This window comes from Nematolebias whitei, chromosome 7 (assembly GCF_014905685.2).
Source record: "Nematolebias whitei isolate Nwh7 chromosome 7, NemWhi1, whole genome shotgun sequence".
Lineage (NCBI taxonomy): Eukaryota > Metazoa > Chordata > Actinopteri > Cyprinodontiformes > Rivulidae > Nematolebias > Nematolebias whitei.
The window spans coordinates 6,039,746-6,062,335 of record NC_056504.1 but is presented as its reverse complement, the minus strand read 5'-3'; the positions used below and the strand labels follow the sequence as shown (position 1 = coordinate 6,062,335).

The 22,590-nt window shown below is 39.6% G+C and overlaps 1 protein-coding gene across 1 annotated transcript in view; it reads right to left on the bottom strand.

Moving 5' to 3' along the window:
• The window catches only part of cpne5b (copine Vb), a 181,320-nt gene that overhangs the window by 12,392 nt on the left and 146,338 nt on the right, over positions 1-22,590 (bottom strand). Inside the window, 8 exon segments of the mRNA XM_037679172.1 lie at positions 3,417-3,519; positions 4,866-4,993; positions 5,174-5,355; positions 8,900-8,946; positions 12,590-12,651; positions 13,368-13,421; positions 18,340-18,415; positions 18,649-18,690. Of these exon segments, the coding sequence (XP_037535100.1) occupies positions 3,417-3,519; positions 4,866-4,993; positions 5,174-5,355; positions 8,900-8,946; positions 12,590-12,651; positions 13,368-13,421; positions 18,340-18,415; positions 18,649-18,690 (694 nt within the window).

The window sequence follows — 22,590 nt, the reverse complement described above, 5'->3', positions numbered from 1 at the left end:
ATATATATATATATATATATATATATATCGTTCTTAATGACAAGCAAGGGGTGACTCTTGTTGGAAAAAGAAACGCTGATCAAACAAACAAACAAACAAACAAAAATAATCAACTTCCCATTTGGTTTGCTGTTTCAGTGAAGCCCAATTTTCTGATCTTAATCACTAGTTTAAATTCTTCTATCGAACATGAAGGTAATTTTCTAAATTATAGGCCCATTACTGCCAAATGGAGTTGGCTAACTTCTGATTGAATGTTATGCTGTACTGATTTGTGCATTTTATTAGATTAGCTGTCACATCCACCGTGCGCTCCGAGTTAGCTCGTCTAACTGGGCTGTAAGTGTTGGAGGCAGGTTGGCAAATTAAAACTGACAGAAAACTGTAACAAAACAGGCAGAATTTCAGACACAGTCGCTCTGAATTCTGGGTGTTTGTGACCAGTGAAGTGGCCTATTTTTGAACATTACGACCAGTTTTCACATTCAGGGCAAGCAAAATTGTATGCGCATTATTTCATTGTCCAGCTCTCCCCACTGTACCCCCCACCCCCCACTGTACCCACCATAGCCATCACAGCCATGTTTATGATTTAATATATTATAGTTTACTTTATACATGAAGATAAAAAATTTGGACCATTTTTAAAAATATATAAGTATTGTTTATCTACAAAATGATCAGACCTGGACATTCAGGGCTGCAGTCTTAAACTCGTTCTGGCATGAAAGGCTCTTGTGCAGGTTTCAAAATACTGCTCTAGTTCTCTAGAAATATGAAAACTACTTTCAGAAAGGTTTGAGAGGCCTGCAACAACTCTACAAATATTCAGAGGGAAAACATGGAGCTCGATTTATTTTCAATTGGTTCATGTGGGCAATGATAGTGAGACCTGGAGGGGTGTGGTTGGGAGGAATGGCCCCCCTGGTCTGAACCCGAGTGTGTTCTGTTGTTGGACTTCTGTGCTCGTCATGGATTGTCCACAACGAACACCATGTTCAGGGCCAAGTTCCGTGCCTCTATTGTCGAGGCGGCTTATCGGAGCTGTGGCCACAAAGTTGTCAGTGCCTGTTGCGGCGGTAACCCTCGAACCTGGTGGTGGACACAAGCTGTCAGGCTGAAAAAGGAGTCCTATCGGGCCTTTTTGGCCTGTGGGACCCCGGAAGCAGTTGATGGGTAAAGGCAGTCCAAGCGGCATGCGGCTTGGGTGATTGCTAAGGCAAAACTCGGGCATGGGAAGAGTTTGTAGAGGCCATGGAGAATGACTTCCGTATGGCTCCGAGGCAATTCTGCTCTACCATCCGGCGTCTCGGGGGGTAGAGCGGTATGCCACCAACACTATTTATAGTGGAGGTGGTATGCTGCTGACCTCATCTCGGGATGTTGTGGGTCGGTGGGCAGAATACTTTGAAGACCTCCTCAATCCCACGGCACGTCTTCCACTGAGGAAGCAGAGCCTGAGGACTTTGGGTTGGGCTCTCCAATCTCTGGTGCTGAGGTCATAGAGGTGGTTAAAAAGCTCTTCAGTGGCAGGGCCTCGGGGTGGATGAGATTTGCCCGGAGTTCCTTAAGGCTCTGGATGTTGTGGGGGTTGTGTTGGCTTACACGACTCTGCAATATTGCGTGGACATCGGGGGCAGTTCCCCATGACTGGCAGACTGGGGTGGTGGTCCCCATATTCAAAAAGGGGGACCGTAGAGTGCGTTCCAACTAAAAGGGGATCATGCTCTTAAGCTTCCCTAGTAAGGTCTATTCAGGGGTTCTGGAGAGGAGGGTCCGTCGGATAGTCGATCCTCAGATTCAGGAGGAGCAGTGCGGTTTTCGTCCTGGTCGTGGAACACTGGACCAGCTCTACACCCTCAGCAGGGTCCTGGAGGGTGCGTGGGAGTTTGCCCAACCAGTCTACATGTGCTTTGTGGACTTGGAGAAGGCATTTGACCACATCCCTTGGGGAGCCCTGTGGGAGCCCTGTGGGAGCCCTGTGGGGGGTACTCCAGGAGTATGGGGTACCAGGTCCTTTGATACGGGCTGTTAGGTCCCTGTATGACCGGTGTCAGAGCCTGGTCCGCATTGCCGGCAGTAAGTCAGGCTCGTTCCCAGTGAGAGTTAGACTCCACCACCTCCTTTTTCACCACCGATTCTATTCATAACTTTTATGGACAGAATTTCTAGGTGCAGCCAAGGCGTTGAGCGGTTCAGTTTTGTTGGCCTTAGGATCGCTTCTCTCTTTTTTGCAGATGATGTTGTCCTATTGGCTTCATCAAGTCGTGATCTACAGCTTTCGCTGGAGCGATTCGCAGCCGAGTGTGACATGGCCAGGATGAGGATCAGTTCCTCCAAATCCGAGGCCATGGTCTTGAGCCAAAAAGGGGGAGTGCCCTCTCCGGGTCGGGGAGGAGGTCCTACCCCAAATGGAGGAGTTCAAGTATCTTGGTGTCTTGTTCACGAATGAGGGGAAAATGGAGCGTGAGATCGATAGGTGGATAGGTGCAGCGTCGGCAGTGAAGCGGGTGCAGTACAGGTCTGTCGTGGTGAAGAGAGAGCTGAGTCAAAAGGCGAAGATCTCAATTTACTGGCCGATCTACATTCCTACCCTCATCTATGGTCATGAGCTTTGGATTGTGATCGAAAGAACGCGATCACGGATACAGGTGGCAGAAATTAGTTTTCTCCACTTGGTGTCTGGGCTCTCCCTCAGAGATAGGGTGAGAAGCTCAGTCATCCGGAAGGGACTCAGAGTAGAGCCGGTGCTTCTTCACATCGAGAGGAGCCAGTTGAGGTGGCCTGTGCATCTGTTTAGGATGCCTCCTGGACGCCTCCCTGGTGAGGTGTTCCGGGCACATCCCACCGGGTGGAGACCCAGAGGAAGACCCAGGACACGCTGGAGGGATTATGTTTCTCGGCTGACCTGGGAACGCCTTGGGATTCCCCCAAGTGGCTGGGGAGAGGGAAGTCTGGGTCTCCCTACTTAAGCTGCTACCCCCGCGACCCGACCACAGATAAGCGGAAGAAAATGGATGGATGGATGGTTTAAAATTTAAGTAATGAGACAGCAAACCTCTAACATGTGAAAATTGAGAGCTCTCACAAAGGTTTTGAGACAGTTTGGAGACTTCCTTAAGAAAAAGGTTTGCCAACTTGTCACCACCAGCTGCAGCACAGTGAGATACTGGCTCAATTCAAAATCCAGTGAGTGATGCTGCTGTAGCAATGTTTAGCTCCAAGGTTTAACAACTGCTCTTTAATGTAATATTATTGGAAATTATCTTTAGTTTACTCATTATTACTTTTTGGGGTTCTATATATGTGTAATCCCTCCACCACAAAACACCTTTGATTTGAGGAGTTTTACATTTTTACAAATAAAACAAGAAATAATTACTCTGTAAAGCAGAAAAACTTTCTCCCTTCCTTACATTAACAATAGCTTCTTTGGTCTGGGCCATGTCTGAAATGACGCCGTCAGTGATGATGAGGAGGATGAAGTACTGGGAGCCATCCTGCACTGCTGCTGCATATCTGCACACAGGAATACAGTCAGACACGTGATGATGATGAAGCCTCTTTCTTAAAAAAAACAAAATAAGAAGATTTACGGACTAAACAAACGTGAAAGATTAATTCATGACTCAAATTAGAGTTCCAATAAAAAAATTGTTCTGGTAAAGCTCATTTTTACATTTTAAGTTCAATAAAGTGCCTCAATAACATACATCTATTAATCAGACTAAACAATTTAAAAACTAATCTATCATCAACTGAAAAAAGTCATGTTTTAAAATATCAGAGTCTGAGTTTCTTTATTGTCATTCGCAACACATGTAGTACATGTGGTGGAACAAAATTATGTACACACGGTCCCAGTTACATCCAACAATAAAACGTAAAAGAAAAACAGTAATAAGATCAATCAATCAGTCAACTTTATTTCTATAGCACATTTTAAAAACTGCAGGGGTAGTCAAAGTGCTGTACAATAAGACAAAACAAATAGATTAAGACAATAAAAGCATACAAAGCATACACAAAGAAACATAAAAAAAAAACAGCACTAACACAAAAAGTGAGAGACGGCAAGCCACACACACTAGCGCCATCTTGACTCTCCAGATCTAAGATATGAACTAAGAAAAACATTAACTAAAAATACAGTAAGCACTAATATCATAAAAACAATACGCTTAACAGCAGCACGAACATGAGTCTGTGTGAGCAGATGAGTACGAATGAACACAGCAACATGAAACAGATCAGCAGCTACATGAAACAGATCAGCAGCAACATGAAACAGATCAGCAGCAACATGAAACAGATCAGCAGCTACATAAAACAGATCAGCAGCTACATGAAACAGATCAGCAGCAACATGAAACAGATCAGCAGCTGCAAGATGTGATTTTTCACAGTGATTATTCTGGTTAGAGATTCATGAGTCTAACAGCTTCTGGGTAGAAGTTGTTCCTCAGTCTAGTGGTTCTACACTTAATGCTCCTTAACCTCCTTCCAGAAGGGAGCAGGGCAAAAAGTGTGTGTGCTGGGTGGGTGGAGTCTTTCATGATGCAGGTGGCCCTCTTCTTGCATCTAGAGGTGTAGATGTCTGTGATGTCTGATGTCACATCTATATGAGTTTATCAGCCCCAGCCTTAATTATAAAATACATTTTTTTCACAGCAATGATTTGTAATCATTGTTTTAAAAGTATGAATCCATTCTATGAAACAGTCACTTTTAACTAATACAGCAGATCTTTGGGAAAAGGTAAGGGAGAAAATATTTGTGTTTAGCTTAAAGCCTATTTATAAGTTTCCTGATTAAAAAAAAAAAAAAAAAAATTAGTTTGTGTAAAAGCAGAAATTGTTCCTCACCTGGCAACGTGGTTCACTATAGGAGCGAAGTTGGTTGGCCCGTATAACTGTACTGTCTTCAGACTTTGATGGTACGCCTCTAAGATGCCTTCAATGCCATTACAATAAGGATTTTCCATGTTTCCATTCTGAAAATTATGGAAATGAAAAAGCTATTTTATCCTTCTGGGCAACATTTTTAAGAAGATCCATAAATGTAAAGAAAATTAAAACATTAAAATGTAACCAACAATTACAAATATATCTGAAATGTTTTGGAAGTGGACAATTAATATGCTTTAATTATCAATGGCAGTAATGAAATTCACCAGTGGGAACTCGTGGGACACTCGTCCATCTGGAGGAAGTTTGGCTCCGAAGCCTAAAGCTGGAAACATCTTGTCGCTGTCGTAGTCTTGAATGATCTCGCCCACAGCCTTCAGGGCCATGGCGTAGGCGTTCAGCTGGTACGGGTTCATATAGTGCAGTGAAGTGGACTGGGAGGGATTACCTGTTGACATATTTATCAATCAACAGGTCATTAATGTCATGAAAAGCTCACATTACAACTGCAGAGGTGAGAAGTCGTGTTTGCTGCAGCCACTGATCACAATTAACACAAATCTTGTCAATTAGAGCTGTGATGGTCTGACCCTGCCCGTGAACCCGTCTGCAGCATCACATCAAGAGGTCACTTAGTGTTAACAGCACACTTGGGCTATTTGGATTGTGTTGGAGAAAATGTTACACTCAGTTAAATTGTAGGTGACAAAACAATGAGACGGGTCAGGCTGTGTACTGACCCAACGTAACGAGCGCTTTCAGCTTATGGGAAACACAAACAAACAAAAAAACACTCATCGCCATAACCAACATCACATCTGGAAAATTTCAGGCAGCAAAAATGATATTCTTCTTGTCATTATAACCTTTATTTACACGTCCATTCTTGTTTATTTACTGTTATTTACTTTGACTGCAGTGGAAGATTTACCACAAAAAAAAAAGTTAATTTATAATGGAGGCTAAAAAAATAAAAAATTATTGGTACTATGGGTTGTTTTCCTGACATTCAATCTGTTTAATTTAAGCAAACAGCCAGAAATTATTCTGGATATGGTGTTTGAAATGAAAAGCATTTAATTTTTGTGTGATTTGATTTTACTCAGAGTTTCATTGTTTCAGTTCAACTGATTGGATCAGTTGTTTCCCCACACAATTATAATATTGTTTTAGAAAATTACGAAAATATTTTTTGTCTCTACTTTTTATGAATGAAAAAAAAAATTAATGCATTTACAACAAATTAGATTTTCCTGTTTGCAGCAAAGCCCCATAATTAACACTTTGAGTCAAAGTTCGTTCTTTAAATGAAACAAATATTCAACAACACTTCAAATTGATCTGACAAAATCCAGGTCATCAATATCAGTAAGATTCAGACTTTGACATCTAAATTAATAATAGCCTTTTCAGAAATATCAACCGCACTTGGCTTTTGGCAATACATTAAATCTGCAATATTTAGGGTATTAATCTGAATTTGGCAGCAGGTATAATGGTGTCTAAAAGAAAAACAAAGATCTTTGACAAACAAAAGTAATTCAATACCTAAAGAAAGAAATTTGGTAATGAATGTGAACTTATAGGAGAAGATGTGGATCATATATTTTTAGATAAAAAAAAAGGTTCAGAAATCTTGTTAACGAGTAGAAGACTGTCAAAAATGCCACATGCAACAAACTGAGCTGAGGTTCAGTTTAACAGAAGAACAGAAAACTAAAACAGAAAAAAAACACAAAAACATACTGAGGTCAAACACAAGTGATCACACAAGAAATAAAGGCTAAGTTGGTTGTAAGGGAACACAAATACTGCAGGAAAAACTAAAGAGGCGTTTGGGGTGTCCATGTACACACTGAGTGATGGTTGTAACCTGTGACTGACGAAAACACAGAACAGGCGTGGATCAAACAAACATGCATTAAATCACATCACTTCACCACTCGCTCCCCACGAGATCGGATGCTTCTCTCCCTCCCTCCCTCTCCGCTTTGCTTTGCTGCTCTGTCTGTCTGTGAAACTGCTGTGAGTCTCGCTTGCATTTCTTCCGAACCATAATTATGGACTTGTTTTGACCTGTTGGTCCCTCAACTCAATTTACAACATTTCTTCGAAGAGAAGACAGGCTTTGGGCGAGACGATTTACCCTGTTGGCACGTACGCAGCTGGATATCTCATCATCTGGAAAACTTGATGATGTGTCTATCTCTGCTGCCATCTGTGGATTTTAAGGACGCATATTTAATTGGATTTACAATAACTGGTTCCTACTTTTTGGATTCAGCTGGTGCTGGTTTTATCTACAATTAAGGAAGTCGTCAGCAGCAAAATCACGCTGCTTGCCTTTATGATGGCTTGGTTCATGTCTGGATTACCCAGACTCAAATGCTTTGGGCTGAATGGATCAGATCTTGGGGATTTTACTCAGTCACATTCCATCGGTGTGGCCATGTTAATTTGGACATTTATTTCAGAACCGAGTGGACCAAACACAGACTGAAGGTTTATGTCATTAAGTTCTGCCTGTCCCCAAAACAACTGTGTGTTTATCTGAATTTTGGTCGCCTTGGCTGGACTTGAAGGTCTTCTTATCTGAAGTCGCCTGGAGAACATGTGATCTGACGATCACCACCCCCTCCCTGAGGAGTTTCCAACTGATAACCAGATGAAACCAGCTGAATAAACTTTGTGTCATCATTTCAGGACTCTGGATTCTCATAGTCGTTATTCTTGGCCATTTCTCGACATACGTCGAGAATGTTTATGGATCTCACCGGAGGACATTGACTGATTACAGTGACCTCGAGAGCATCTATAAGCGTTGTTGACCGCTCTCGTCTCTGATGCAGAATGTCTACGTAAATATGTGCTCGTTTGTGCGAGGAGTTTTTTCAATATTAGAGGTTTTTCTCAGCCAAGAAAAAAGTCTGATAGGAATTTTTTTTCGCTCCAACTCCTACATGTGTCCAGTTAACCAGTTTTTGTCTGACCAAACAGGTCTCACTTGTAAATGAGTCTTTGAGGCTCAATGTGATTTATTTGTTTAAATAAAGGTTGAATGAAAAATGCATTGAAACTAACAGAAAAGCATAAAAAATGTCAAAATAAGACGTGAATATAGGAAGGATGACTATCATATTGAAGAACAACATATTTTAGAAATTATCCTAAAGCCCACCTATAACAGACCATTCTGTCACAAAGAAACTCTTTAAAACCATAGTTTGGATTCTTTGAAGTGGGTTTCTAAGGAAAGGTAATGAATAATTAACATGTCGGAACAACTTTAATTTTGAGAAACTTTATTTCTCATTGGACTGCCGAGTTAACAACTAGTCCAAACGGGGCCAAGAACAAAGTGAACTGCTGCCGTCTTGAAACAACTCTGTGATGAAAAATGAACAGTCGTGAAAACATTTTTAAAAGTGTTTCCATAAAGAGTTTTTGCATTTTTGAGCTTGGATGTTTTTTTTTTATTAGGAGGACAGTGATCCAAATTAATCTTGGACCCACTCTTAGCGGTTAGCTTTTCAGTCCAGTCACATCTGACAGAACCTTTAGCTTTTAGCTAAAGCTTTGTCACATAGTTTTTGGGCACCCTTTAGCTGCTTTTAGCTAGTGTTTTTGCTACTTTAAGCTTCTAGCAAGCATTTTGCTACATTTGGCCTGTGCTTTCTTTTAGCTTTTAGCTAGCGTTTATTTTTATTGTTATTTTTTGACAAGACAAGCAGCAATAAAAGATTGTGTCAGTTCTCAAATTTAGGGCAAAAACTTTGATCACTCTCAATATGAGTGTTAAACTTTGTACCATAAATAAATGTTCATATAATGAATGTAGTGACTGAACATTAAAAACTAACAAAATCTCAGAATTAGCCTGTAGTTTATCGGGCCCGGTCTGTGTGCAGTTTCTGCACTGCCTTCATGTGTTTGAGTGATGGATTTGGAAAGTGGACATGCTGCAGTCAAAGAGCACAGTTTGCATCACTCACCATTAGATGCTGTGAAATCGATGGCCACGGTGAAATTGATCTGCGTACTGGAAGAGAATTGAAGAGGAGGACATTTTAAAAATTAACTACAAACACCAGCCAGCAGTAACAACATGCCACAGTTCATGAAATCCCTGCACATACTGGAAGAAATCTGACGCAACAAGAACAATTTTTCTTTAACATATTTGAAACATGTCACCAAATACAGATATAATCACTCTATCACGATAACAGGGTTAAGACAAAAAGAGCCCTCAATGAGCCATCAAATAAGATTCAGGAGATGATGTGATTTATATCTGAGGCACGAGGCAGAGCAGGTAACAAGTAATTAAACTGATGGAGCACTTAAGAGCAAATCATAATCCAATTTCCCCATGCTGATGAGGCTTTCCTCTCCTCTTGTTAAGTTACGACAGCAATTTGAGGCCTCGAGGGGCTCAGAACGACAGCCCCTCATTATCTCTGAAAGCCTCCAGAGAGAAGAGTGAAAGACTGATCGTCAAATGAACGTGGTAAAGATGAACATTAACCTTTCAGCTTGGTGTGGGGACAGAGAATAGGACACAGCCTGACCGCGCTAACCTAAGCATTAATTAAACTTTATTTGATTAATTCAAAATTTAATGTTTTGCCACACCTGAATAATAAAAAAAAGCAGGTTGGGTTTTTCCACTTTGCTTTTTCCATCGTTTCACTGTGTTTTGAGCTAAAGGTCAGAATAACAAAAATACTGCTTTCGTTGACATTTTTACATCTTCAAATTGATCCGTTTTGACACTTGGTAGGAGATATTTCTTTGGTTGGTCTAACTGTCTTTTTGTGTTGTTCTAACATAATTACTATGGTCTCCAAGATGAACTCATAACTTTTAATAGAATTTCTACGATCAGGCCTTTCCAAATTTAAAACAGGTATTATTTACACAGGTAAACAAACCCTTAAACTGACAAGAAGGCTCTGAACTATGATCAATAAAGAAAAATGTCTCCTCGCTACAGTTCAACTATATTCATGTTTTCTGTGTCTGTGCTGTAGCGTTCAAGAGTGAGAAAAATCAACATCCCGGCGTCACTTCATTTCACCTCAAACTACCCAGCGCTTTGGATTTATTTCAATAGACAAATTATACTTGTGCCTTCATGATTACACTCCTTGTCGCGACGCGTAAATGCCACCAGCGTTCATTTTCCCCGCAACAAAACAAATCAAAACAGAAACGCATCACAGAAAAGAGCTGAACCAGCCGGTGGGAGAAAAAAAGACGTGCAATTCCTAGTAATGGCTGGCATTTATTCATTTTCTAACGACCAGGAACCTCTGTACTGGTAATATTTAACTCCTGCCCAGTAAGTGCCAGGGTAGTGTTCGGTGGCAGACAGATGAGGATGATAGATATCTTTTTTCTTTAACTGAAGTCACTAAATCTTGAGCTCATTCTATCATAAATCAAGCAAAGCAAAGAACGTTCAGCTAAATCTGTCACACTTTGCTCTGCCACAGAAAATCAAACCTTCTGACAGCCTGCCTGCTGGAATTAGACAGCAGAGATCAAGACGCACTTCACCTGTGATGGGCAATGGATCCACATCCAGTGCTGTAACTAATCTGGAGTCCAAGTGCCTCTGTAAAGTTTACCGTTAACTCATTAAACATCTATATTAAACAGGAGGTCTTGTGGCTGTTGGATGTATTAGTCCGCTTCATCAGCATGTCTGCTCAGTACAGTGGTCCTTCGTTACTTAGTGGTTTGACTTTCACGGACTCGCTCTGTCACAGTTTTTCAACATAAGATTGTACACAACACACGACTGTCAACTTTAATATTACTCATGTAATTGGGACGATACGGGATAAAAAGTTAATGAAAAAATACTTTGGGCAGGCGCCGCCATTTTGTAGTTTTCTTTCAATAAACTTATACTGTAATGCAAGTCAAAAGAACTACACTACCCAGAAGCCAACAGTGCTAGCTGCTGCTTTCTGCCAAAATGGAGGGATAGTTTTGCAACGCAAAGTCAGAAGTAATGATTTATCTCCAGTGCATTAAGATCACAGAACTGGCAGGAAAGTCGCAAATAATCCTGAAGCTCAATTATCCACGTGCACATCAACCTGGATGAGGTGGTGGGCTTCGTCGCTGTAGGGTAGGTCTGCAGAACTGGAACCGAGCCTGACCGGAACCAAGCTGTTGTTCTGCAGAGCTGGTGAGTACCCATATAAAATTCTGCAGTTAAAATTAAGTAGGTTTAAGAGTTTAGAACATTGCAAGGTTGTGGGAAGGGTTTATAAAGCCTTTATATATATATAAATATATATATAATATAGTATAACGCTCCTACTTTGTGATTTTTCACCTATTGCGAGGCTGTCTGGAATGTAACCCCCGCGCTAATCAAGGGACTTTTGTAGTGACATCATTCACGAAACACAGAGTATAGAATAAAAAGATCGGAGGTTTTCTGTCATGCTATTCTAATGGCTGGCCAAGTCAGGGTGTGTTAAATGTTGTTTTTGAGGCTTTTAATTCAGCTCTTTCTCAACATTGTCATAAGGTGTAAAATAATGCTGCATTCACTAATATAAGGGTATTGATAACCATCTGTCAAAACATCCCTTCAAAAATCACCAGACTTTTCCAATAACATTGCAAATAGTACCTCAAAAATACGTAAGCGTTAGAAATTGGGGGGGGCACCAGATATTGAACGCAAAGACTCACATAGATTTGCCACCGACAAATATATAATATTGGATACTTTTCCTCAATAATTAAATGACCAAGTATAATATTTTTGTCTCATTTGTTTAACTGGGTTCTCTTTATCTACTTTAGGACTTGTGTGAGAATCTGATGATGTTTTAGGTCATATTTATGCAGAAATATAAAAAATTATAAAGCCTTCACAAACTTTCAAACACCACTGTAAATAGCAGAGTTCAGTACAATTTTGTTTCTTACAGTTTTCTTGTTTAAAACATTTAACAGTGTCAGTTTATTGTTATAGAGTTCTGATCGAAGAACAAACTCCACAATAAACAAAAACCTATTTTTTAACTACTCTACCCACCAGGGCTACAATCATTTTGTAAAAAGATATGATACCGGCTCTTCTCACACATGCACTGTAACTTAGAATAAGCACATGTTCCAGACAGACTGCATTGGAACAGACGAGCGTCAGATTCAGCAGACTTTCTGCACTGTGAGTTTGCCCATCAGCTCCCTGACGCTCAGAACAGAAAATCTTTAAATGAGCCTCGTGTGTGAATACAACAACTAATTCTCTACAGATTCCCTGGCAAACATGCGACGGCATACAACAATTGCTGCTTTATGCTCTTTTCTACTTGTATACATGCAATTTTTTTAAATTAGTTTGATAGTTTTATAATTTATCCAATATGGCCATGATTAAAAGTATGAACATTCTTCTCATAACTTGACCAAAACATATTATTTTCTGCAGCTTATGTCTGGTAATGGCAAAGATTTTCACTTGAGTATGTCTAACAGTGAAAAGCAAAGACTTCCCTGTTCTTTGCTGCCTGTGTGGAGGATAAATACATGAAAACAGTGTACAAGTAAATGTCTGGATGTTGTCTGGTCTTGGACCATAAACACAGCTGGGAGAAAAAGACCATTTGATGGTTTCTTGAAGGTTGCCCATGGTTATTCCCACTCACCCTCCTTTGATGTAATCTAAGAAGGTGAATTCTGACTCAACAGAGAATGAGAGCAGGGTCACCTGGAAGTCGAAGAGAAGGAAAAAGAATTGATTACTCAATTGGTATGGATGTTTTCCTGCCAACACGTCCTACACCTCCTCGTATTGACTTAATTCAGCACTTCGCCGTCTGACATGGTGAAAGAATAAAAGCAAACCGCTTTTTGGATGACTGAAATATTTGCAGTGCCAGAGGACACGTTTGAAGAGAAGATGAGATGCATTTATATGCATTACCTGCTCCTGCTGACACGGTTGGGAAAGCTGTGAACGCTGAAAATTGGTATCTCAAATGGTCATTGCTGTCAGTCAGCTCACTGATGTCTTTAGAGTTTGTCAGAGTTTTAATGCTTTCTTTTATTAGTCCTGCGTACATGTTTGGCACGGCCATTTTTAGTATCTTTAACTAAATCATCAACAGTTTACCATCAGGTGTTTTTCCACTGTTTATATCAACCAGCGCCACCGTCCCATATCCCAAAAGACATAAATCAAATAACATAAGAAGACAATGTATCTCCGAACTACTTCATCAATAAAGATCAATTATTTTCTTGTTCCCACATGGTTTAAATAACTTAAAAGTGATTAAATATTGAGAAAAATCCAAGGTCCAATATTCAACAGTTGCACAAGAATTCAGGAGATCTTAAAAACAAACAAAAGAAATAATAATTTGTGTTTAAAAGAAGAAGACAAAATTACATTTTTAAGGTCAAATCTTGAGCCGTACTCACCGTTCCCGAGTTGACATATTTCTTTTTCTTCATTTTCTTTTTTGTATTAATCACCTAAAAAGAAATAAGCATGAGCCAAAGGTAACGTAAAAATAAGAAATCTTGTTAAAATGGGTTAAAACTAGCTAATTCAGAGACATTTTAATTTGCAAACGGGAGAGAAAGCACGGCGTATTAATGAGGGCTGCACTGCATTTGGAAGAGGTTCTGCTGAGGAGAAGAAGTGAAGAAGTGGAATGTAAAGCTCATTGTCAAACCTGTGATTTCCTTCCTCTATTATGGTCAAAATGTTTTTTTGTGTAATACACTTATTTAAACTGGTCATGGTACATTTTTCTAAAAGTTTTATGTGTTAAATATAATGTGTGGCGTTGACAAACTGCCCTAAACATTCAGGAGGGCTTGAAGTTTCAGGTCATTTACATTGTTCATGTATTCCTTGAATTTAATGCAGTTTAACTCAATTTACTTCCATTTATGTATTTATATCTATAGCCTATTCAAAGCAACTTACTGTATATTGTACTATATATATCTACCAATTTATTTTTCTTGCTAAGCACTTCTGGATAGATGCAAACTGCATTTCGTTGCTTTGTACCTGTGACATGTGCAATGACAATAAAGTTGAATTCTATTCTATTCTATTATAAACAACACAATTTCACAACAAAAGTTATCTCAGAGCCCCAAATAGAGAAACAAATCGGCCCAATTCAATCTATCCATTTTTGCCTCCATTATCTTTACCCGCTTCTTTCTTTTTGGGTCGCGGGGTCACCAGTGCCCATGTCCAGAACTCAATGTGCGAGAGGCGGGGGACACCCTGGACAGGTCTCCAGTGTAAGGATCCCACTGCCTGCAGCCTGCCTTGCTGATGGCCGCTGATTACCAACACCTGGCGGCCATCAGCCTGATGAGCCTCTCCATCTACTTAAGGCTGCAGTCCGGTGTGATTCAACGCTGGAGCATATCACCTCTTATGGTATTATACTGTTGTGAGGCAAATGCCTTGGTGAAAAGAATTTGTTCACCTTCTGCTCTTTTTTCCAGTTTCCTGGTTCCTCGTGCTCTTTGGATTTCCCTCGTGACCTGATTTGGATCCTAGGCCTCTCAGGTGTTCCTCGTGCCTCTTTGCCTCCAGTGCCAGCCTTCCTCGTTCCCCTTTTGGACTTTGTTGGATTCCCCTCTGCTGCTCGCTCGCCTTGGACTGAAGGACCAGCTCTCCCTTCGGGTTGGACTGTAAGGATAAAACACATTCCTTAAAATCAACTTGAGCCTCCCCCGTTGGACAGCCATTAACCTGTCGTCCCTCTTTCCAGGAGCCTCAGACCAGCAGCCAGTGGATGTGATTTAATCTCACTGTAAATAATAAACACTGTTATTTTGTATTCCCCTTGTGTCTGCCTCGTTCTGGGTCTCATATCATCTGGGTTCCCCGCGCACTCCTAACATCCAGTCCATCACAGGGACACATAGATGCATGTTTTTGGTCTGTGGGAGGAAACCGGAGTGCCCCGAGAAACCCACGCATGCACATAACTCCACATAAAAAGATCTTATATTCAGATCCGATTATATGAAGTCCTGGTTAAGTATTTCAGTGCTTTATTTAGATCAGTACCTTATCAGTATTACACAAAATCAAAGTTTGGCTTAAAGAAAGGTAAAACTAAAGGAAGTGTGATGTTTGGATAAATGATGTTTTGAATTCAGGCATGGTTATTTGTTGACACTAAGTGGTATAGTTTTTTTTTTATTATTATTTGTCATATGCAGGTAAACACAAGGTCAACAATGCAATGAAATGCTCAGGATGAGAACTACCTTGGTATGCCCAAGAAAGAAAGAAAGAATAAGAACAAAAGAAATACCAAAGCATGCAACAAAAGTACAAAACAAAGAACCAAAAAGTGAAAAAGAAATACAACATCTACAAGGTCCAAAAGAAATATAGTAAACAACATGATATACAACAGTGCAAGTTATCATGATCTGCATCTTGTTTGAACCCAAATACAGGCAGGACTCGGAGAACTTGGGAATAAAGTAAATACTATTTATTTAAATAAACAAAGGGGCTGACGTGGCAGCAAAACTTGCTTTCAGTGAATAACAAGGAGACACGGAGGAAAACAGAACAGGACGCCTTACTTGAGCTGCATTCGGGTCTAATAAATCTGGCCCAGACTGGACCGAGCCCGTAGTTGTTTTTTCCGAGCCCTACCCGGATCCAACGGATTACCGGTAATTAAAGGGCTAATCCGGGTCGGTCCAGGCCGGGTTTCGGGTTTGGGTTAGAAATGGCAGCTCTACACCTTACTGGACAATCCACGGAAAAATGAGAAGATGCAAGGATGACGAATATATATGGACACTAACAAGGGAATGATCACAAGCACCTGGGAAAGTATAACAAGACACAGGTGACAGGAACTTGATCACATGGGGAAAAGACACTGAGGAGGACAGGACAGACGACACAAGAAACACAAACAACACACAGATCCTCGCACAAGTAGAATGAATCAGTAGAAACAATAACTTGCAGGCTGCTTAAATGCACGATACATATTGCACACAACAGCACCACACAGGTTGCATGACAGACTTCTGCAGAGGCAGTGAGCAACGTTGAGTTGACGTGAACCACAATGGCAAGGCAGCGACACACATGATACAGCCACAAAGTGCAGCAGCAATAAACATATTAGGTGTTACAGATGGGACTCCGTTCTGTCGAGTCGGCACACAGAGAAGACGTCTGGAGCCACAGCAAGGCCGGTGATGGACGGCTCCAGCCATGATTCCATATTGTGAAATGTTCAACTGTTTGTGGTGAATTTTCTAAAGTTTTTGTGGATATTAACGGATCATTTAAACTAAAATCAGTGGATGGCTACAAACTGACTAAAAAGTGCAAACAAAATAGATTTCTGCTGAACTTGCCAAACTCATAACAAAAAGTTAATAAGTAAATAGTAAATCTTAAGAATGTGTCAAAGTCACAATTTCCCAAAAATATATGGTTTAAATTCATTTTAGCAAAATTGTTTACCATGTAAATTGGATTTGTAACAATTTAGCTCATGTGTTTCTTTGATACAAACCTTTCTTGCAAACGTTAGCACTCCCACTTAATGCTTTTAATTAGTCCATACATAAAACAGTAGTAGCCTAGTGTTATAAACCTCTATTTTCTTGTGTGAGACAAACTTTATCTGGGAATATTTGGAAGCAGAGAGTCTACCAAACTAAAATATATACATTCATTGCAAACAATTGACACTAAGTTTGACCATATATATAAGTTACAGGGATAGCTCAGATGTTTTAGTGTCTGTGGAAAGCTAATGGGCAATATCTTACCTGTTGTAGATAACTCAATGAATGACCTCAATTTGGAGAAAGAGAATTTCAATAGGACCATATTGGTAAACTAACTAGTCTGAGTAGACCTGACATTAAAATGGATTTATGTGATCTCAAAACAATTCAAATCTTAAAAGTTCACAAAGATTTATGTAAATACAATTTTACTAAATACACCACTGTCAGTTTACCATTGGGTGGGTTCTCTGGCAGAAATAATATGGAAGCATCCAAGAAAGGGCAACTTCTGCTAACTGCTTCTGTTACTTATTGCTCTTTAAATAACCATAAAATTTATTATTAATAATCGTGTAATTGGAAATTGGCATCCGCATAAAGGTTGTTTTGCATGAACTGCAATGAAACGTTAGCGACATGAGTTGTATTTAGCAATCTACTTTGGTCCTGACTGTGCTTGTACTAGCTGTCAATCCAGGAATTTCTCCAAATTGAGGTCAATCAAAGAGGAACGTACCCCACTTCGATCACATATGCAAGTCACTTACACATAAAACATATTCATGTTTAAAATGCTATTAAATGGAGAACAATTGAACATTCAAACCTGATTCTCAGGTTCAAATTAATTGATGAGTGAGACAGAGCCTAATAGGCAATCGTAACATTTACTAGCATTTGAGGAGCTCAAGAACAAGAAAGAAATGCCAATCCAGACACCGAAGATGTCTCAGCTCATTACCTCAATTCTCAATGGCTGCAAGGCATGAAAGTGACAGGCCCTAATTTAACAGAGGGGATGGCAATTTGTCTGACACACCGAACAATCTGTGATGCAAAAACTAAAGGGCCTTTCAGTCTCCCTGGGAGGTAGAGAGGATTCAACTGTACAGTATAATGGAGCTGACATCTAAAAGACAGATATTTGTCCTTCGCTGAAGGCCACCAAACCACAGGGGCATGAAGGCATTGACAAGTCCTCTATTTTGGTAAGATTTTGAATTTCAACTGCCACTCACATTCTGAATCTTGAATAAAAATTAATGGCAAACTTAGACTAAATTGCTACAATCTTAGACCTGTTGCATTTTCCAAGACATTATTGCATTAAGCACAAGATAAATAGTGATTTGGATACATTTATTTTCATCCCTGGGATTCAGTCTTGGATTTTAGTGCGAGCTGTTACACTCGGATAATTCAAATTTCAAACGAATCCCTGAATTGTTCACCTAATAATCCTGTTTCATCCTACAGCTAATAGATCAATCTCTATGCATCAGCATACCAGTGATGACAGCAGTAGGATAAAAACAATTGTGGAGGAGAAGTTTAAAACGAAACGAGGAAGGCAGGGAGACATGTTGGAAAGTTGAAATGTATAAAAATAAAAAAAAACAGGTCGTTTGAAACATTTTTTAACGTGTTGGTGGTTTTGACAGTTTTATAAAAGTATTTTTTTTATGCTGCAGGAGTAGAAAGTATCCATGGAGGAGAAAAGACTCAAAGTGCATCAGTGATGTCAAACGATGGCATCGCCATCCACTTCAAAAACAGGACCCATACACCTGTCACCGTGGGACTCCACATTTCAGGAGTCATCAGACATGTTGTGAACTGTGGCAACGCTGGAATGCCTCACCTCGTACACATTGAACTGACTCTGCCCTCGAGCTAGCTCTCGGTAGCTGGTCGTGAAATCCCCAATGAAGTCGTGGCTGGGGAAGCAAAGGGAACGCAAACAAAGAGTGGAAACAACACGGAAAGGGTTAGAATTTAAAAAACGCAACAAACTGGGATTAAGCACTAAGATTATTTTTTTTGTATAAATGTTTATGAAATATGTTACCTTGTCATTTGTATGTATGAGCTTTAATTCTATGCATCAGTTGTCTTGGAATAACTCCCTAGCATCTACATGCAAACATTATATCTTGGCAGTCACACTCACCTGCCGTCCCGATCCCAGTCATACACCTCCACCTTAATTGTTCTGCGGAAACAAAACAATCAAATATGAACAAACACAACGGATATTTATTTTTATTTGTTTTGCACACATGGACAAGTTAATGCAGAGTATTAGCGGCTTGATTTTGAACCACATTTGATGACTACTGCTGTTATGTAGAAGCATTTTTATTTTATTTTTTACTTTTAAACTTAAGCCTACTCAAATGAGAAGTCTAATAAAATACCCCAATAATGGTCAGTCAGGTCATCTGGATAGTTTTTTTTTTTTGGTGGAAAGACGTTTTACCCTCTATCCAGAGGGCTTCATCAGTCTGAGGAGTCCCAAGTAAATTGTTTGCCCCACTAAGCAGTGTACTCCTGTAGTGGACCAACCAGTTTGCTGGTGATACGATGGGATTTAAGATAGTTCCTGGTCCACTAAAGTGTGTACTGAGTGTACTGCCTAGTGGGGAAAACAGTTTACTTGGGACTCCTCAGACTGATGAAGTCCTCTGGATAGAGGGAAAAACGTCTTCCTACAAAAAACAAAGAAACTGTCCAGATGACCTGACTGATCATTATTGGATTTTATACCTGGATGATTGTGCATGAACTTTGATGTCTAATAAAATAATTTAATTGCAAATATAACTATGGCAAAAATAATTTTTCACAGTTTTGCACAGCAGGCTGCATTCTCTCATACCAGCACGGTTACATATTACAGTATTTGGTTTTTTGCTTCAGCTAGAAGATGCTGAACAGCAGGGTACAATCAAAAAGTGGTAAAATACTCAATTAAACTCCAAAAATCTTACATAAAACTCTTGCTACAATTGTAACCTAGAAACCGTACATGTTTACTTCCAGCACCTCTGATAAAAAAAATGACTATGACAACGTTTTATACAGCAGAAAGTGTTCTTGCAAAGAAGGAAGAACAAATCTTTCCTTGGCACTTTCATTTCAGCGTCACATTGATCGCACTCCCTATGCCTTGCTCTTCTCTCTCCTTGTACGCCTTATACAAGCACTGCCACAACCAGATCCAACAAATCCAGAAGCAAGTGATACAACGTAAAAGGATTTATATGACTGAGATGTCTGATATGAGCCCAACTTCCTCGCTACCATCTGGCTCATGCTGCTTCACAGGGAAGGTATGCTCTTTTGAGGCTGTGAGATGGAGAAATTGTGCTTGTCATCTTGGTGGTAGATACACGGTCCCTCTGCTTGGGAAAAGAAAGTGAAAGCGCATAGAAAAGGAGACCACAGAAATAAAGTGAAAGACGGAGAAAAAGTATCATTTCTCCTGACACCAGTTTGAGGACAGGATCAAGAATTGCCAATTAACTGCACTCCGTGATATTTTAATAAAGAACCTGGAGCCTGTCATTGTGCCAACTCTAGACATTTGTCAGATTTTTTTAAATGTATTTTTATCCCTCTATCTTAAATTACAGAAGCGTAAAAGTCCTTCAGTCCTCAGTTCCTTAAGTGGACCTCCCGACTGTAGAACAATATCCACTTCAGAACTAATCTGCTGCAAATGATCTCAGCTGCTTTTCTAAGACAGCTATAATGATAATGACTTCTGTTGAATAAAAGAAATTGTTCTTCAAGTTATAACTTTTTTTAACTTGCTGTAATAGTTATTTGTGTAACACAATTGAGGAAGATTTGATTCATTTGATGCTGAGCCACCTGCACTCATGGTAAACATTATTCCAGGTGGTGTTGAGGATAAATCTTTAAATAGACGCAGAACATGCACTTTCCTCCGTACACGAGCTGTGAGGAGAATGAACAGCTCCCACATCTTTTGTTTCCCTTCACACCCACTCATCTTCTTTCTCTTGACTAACTAAGCACCTCCTCTGACTATTAAGATTTCTTATCCTCTTCTGTAACACAGTAAATATCCAGATTGTTGGGTGTAGTCTTCTTGGTTTTGTTAATTTTTCCTATACCTGACTATTCTAAGCTATTCTTGCTGCTATAAGGAATTTATCTGGGTACTTTCTTAATGTGCTTGACTGATCCAATCTGTCACCAACAAAACCAATTGAGCATGGATATTTTTTGACTGTGTTGAAAGGCTTTAAAGGGCTACTCACTAATCTGCTTAAAGTATGCAACACCAGCGGCCCCAGGCAAAAATCAGAATTTAAATTTTTATTTGTTGTTCCTTGTCTAAAACACTTTAAGTAAAACAGCAGATTTGTAGTCAAGCGTGAAAGTTTACACCCTGAGTTTAAAAACTGTGCATCAATGTACATCTTTAAATGTATATGTGGATTATCATTTTACAGTCTTTAAAGAAAATACTGTTATTTTCTGCACAAACAGTCTAACTGGTTTAGGCTTGAAGATTTTTAGACAGTTGTTATCTTGAGTTTAAAAATAAATCAAGCTGGTTTTCAGTCCCAGAGCAGCCAATAATGAATTCACGTCAAACCCAGTGGTTACACTTTTTGTTGTAAGCCACCAGTAGGGAAGGGAAGTCTGAGATTGTCGTCATTGTATGGGAACATGCAATGACGAAATTAGTTCTCTGCATTTAACCCTTCACACCTGGGATACACCCAAGTGGAGCAGTGGACACCCAGGGAGAAATTAGGGATTGAGCGTCTTGCTCAGAGACACGTTGACATGTGGGAATGGCTGGGAATCAAACCGCGACTTTCTGGTGCCAAGTCGTCTGCCCGTAACAAAATAATGTATTTGAGAGATTTGTCTCTTTACTAAGACTTGCTTCGAACACCACAGCCAAATGCCAACGCCGCAGATCTAAAAATACCATGAATAAATTCAGACATAGGCCCTTTTGATTAAATATTTTAATACATAGCAGCGAAGACAACCCCCTATTTAAGCTGCCTTTGTCTGTTCATAAATCAATAATTGAGCCATCAATCACCATCAACCCACTGCTGTTGCGTTTTTGTTCCATCAAGCGAGGAAGTAACATAGCCTTACCAAGTGACACAGAAAAATGTTAAACTGGGTTTGTGCCGATGACATGCAGTCTATGAAAACACCCGACTGCAGAATTTAAAGGCCTAAACAAGAACTGATCCATTACAGAGTAGATCAATGAGGATCAACAGCAACTTTGCATTGGAAAATAAACACCGTGCATCTGCCATGTTTTGGAAATGGTATGAGATGTTGTGCTTCACATACCATACCCTTTTATTCATAGAGCACTTAAAACAGCGACAAGGCCAACCAAAGTGCTGTACAGACAGAACAACAGGTAACACACAAAGCAACATACAAAATGAAGTAATGAAGTAATGAAGTATATAAACACAGCTTCGCTCCACAACTCTTTTGGGACCATGAAACTCACTTTTCAACTCAACTTTCTGAAAGCTAACCCTAATCCTAATGTGAGCTTTCATGAATAAAGCAAGCACTGGAGAACCAGAGATCAAAGGCATAACAGCAGTGGGTTGACTTCAACCTCCTTTACTGTTATGGTACTTTCATACATTTAAACATCAGACAAATGGGAAAAGAAATCGTAGGTCCTGCTTAAAAGGACCTTGTTCAATATCTTAAAAAGGAAATTGAAAATATATTGCTGTTTCATAGCTCTTCTCTTCAAGTAACTGCAAGTGAGATTCAGTTTTGTTAGATATCCTGCCTTAAATTATTTGGATAAAAATTAAGAAATTATGATCAGGATATTAAAAAGTACATGTCTGTGAAAACATTAAATTATGCAATACATAAATGTTTTGATGTCATTGTGGTCTACATAAATTTCACATAAAATAAAAACAAAATCAGAATAAAACAAACGGAAATAAAAAAAGTGTATTTTTCCAATTATCAAATCTGAAAGTCGTTTTTTTTTTTGTCATTTCTCTCAGTAATTAAACAATATGTGAGATCCATGAGAAAATAAAATACATCTATCGCTTAAAACCTC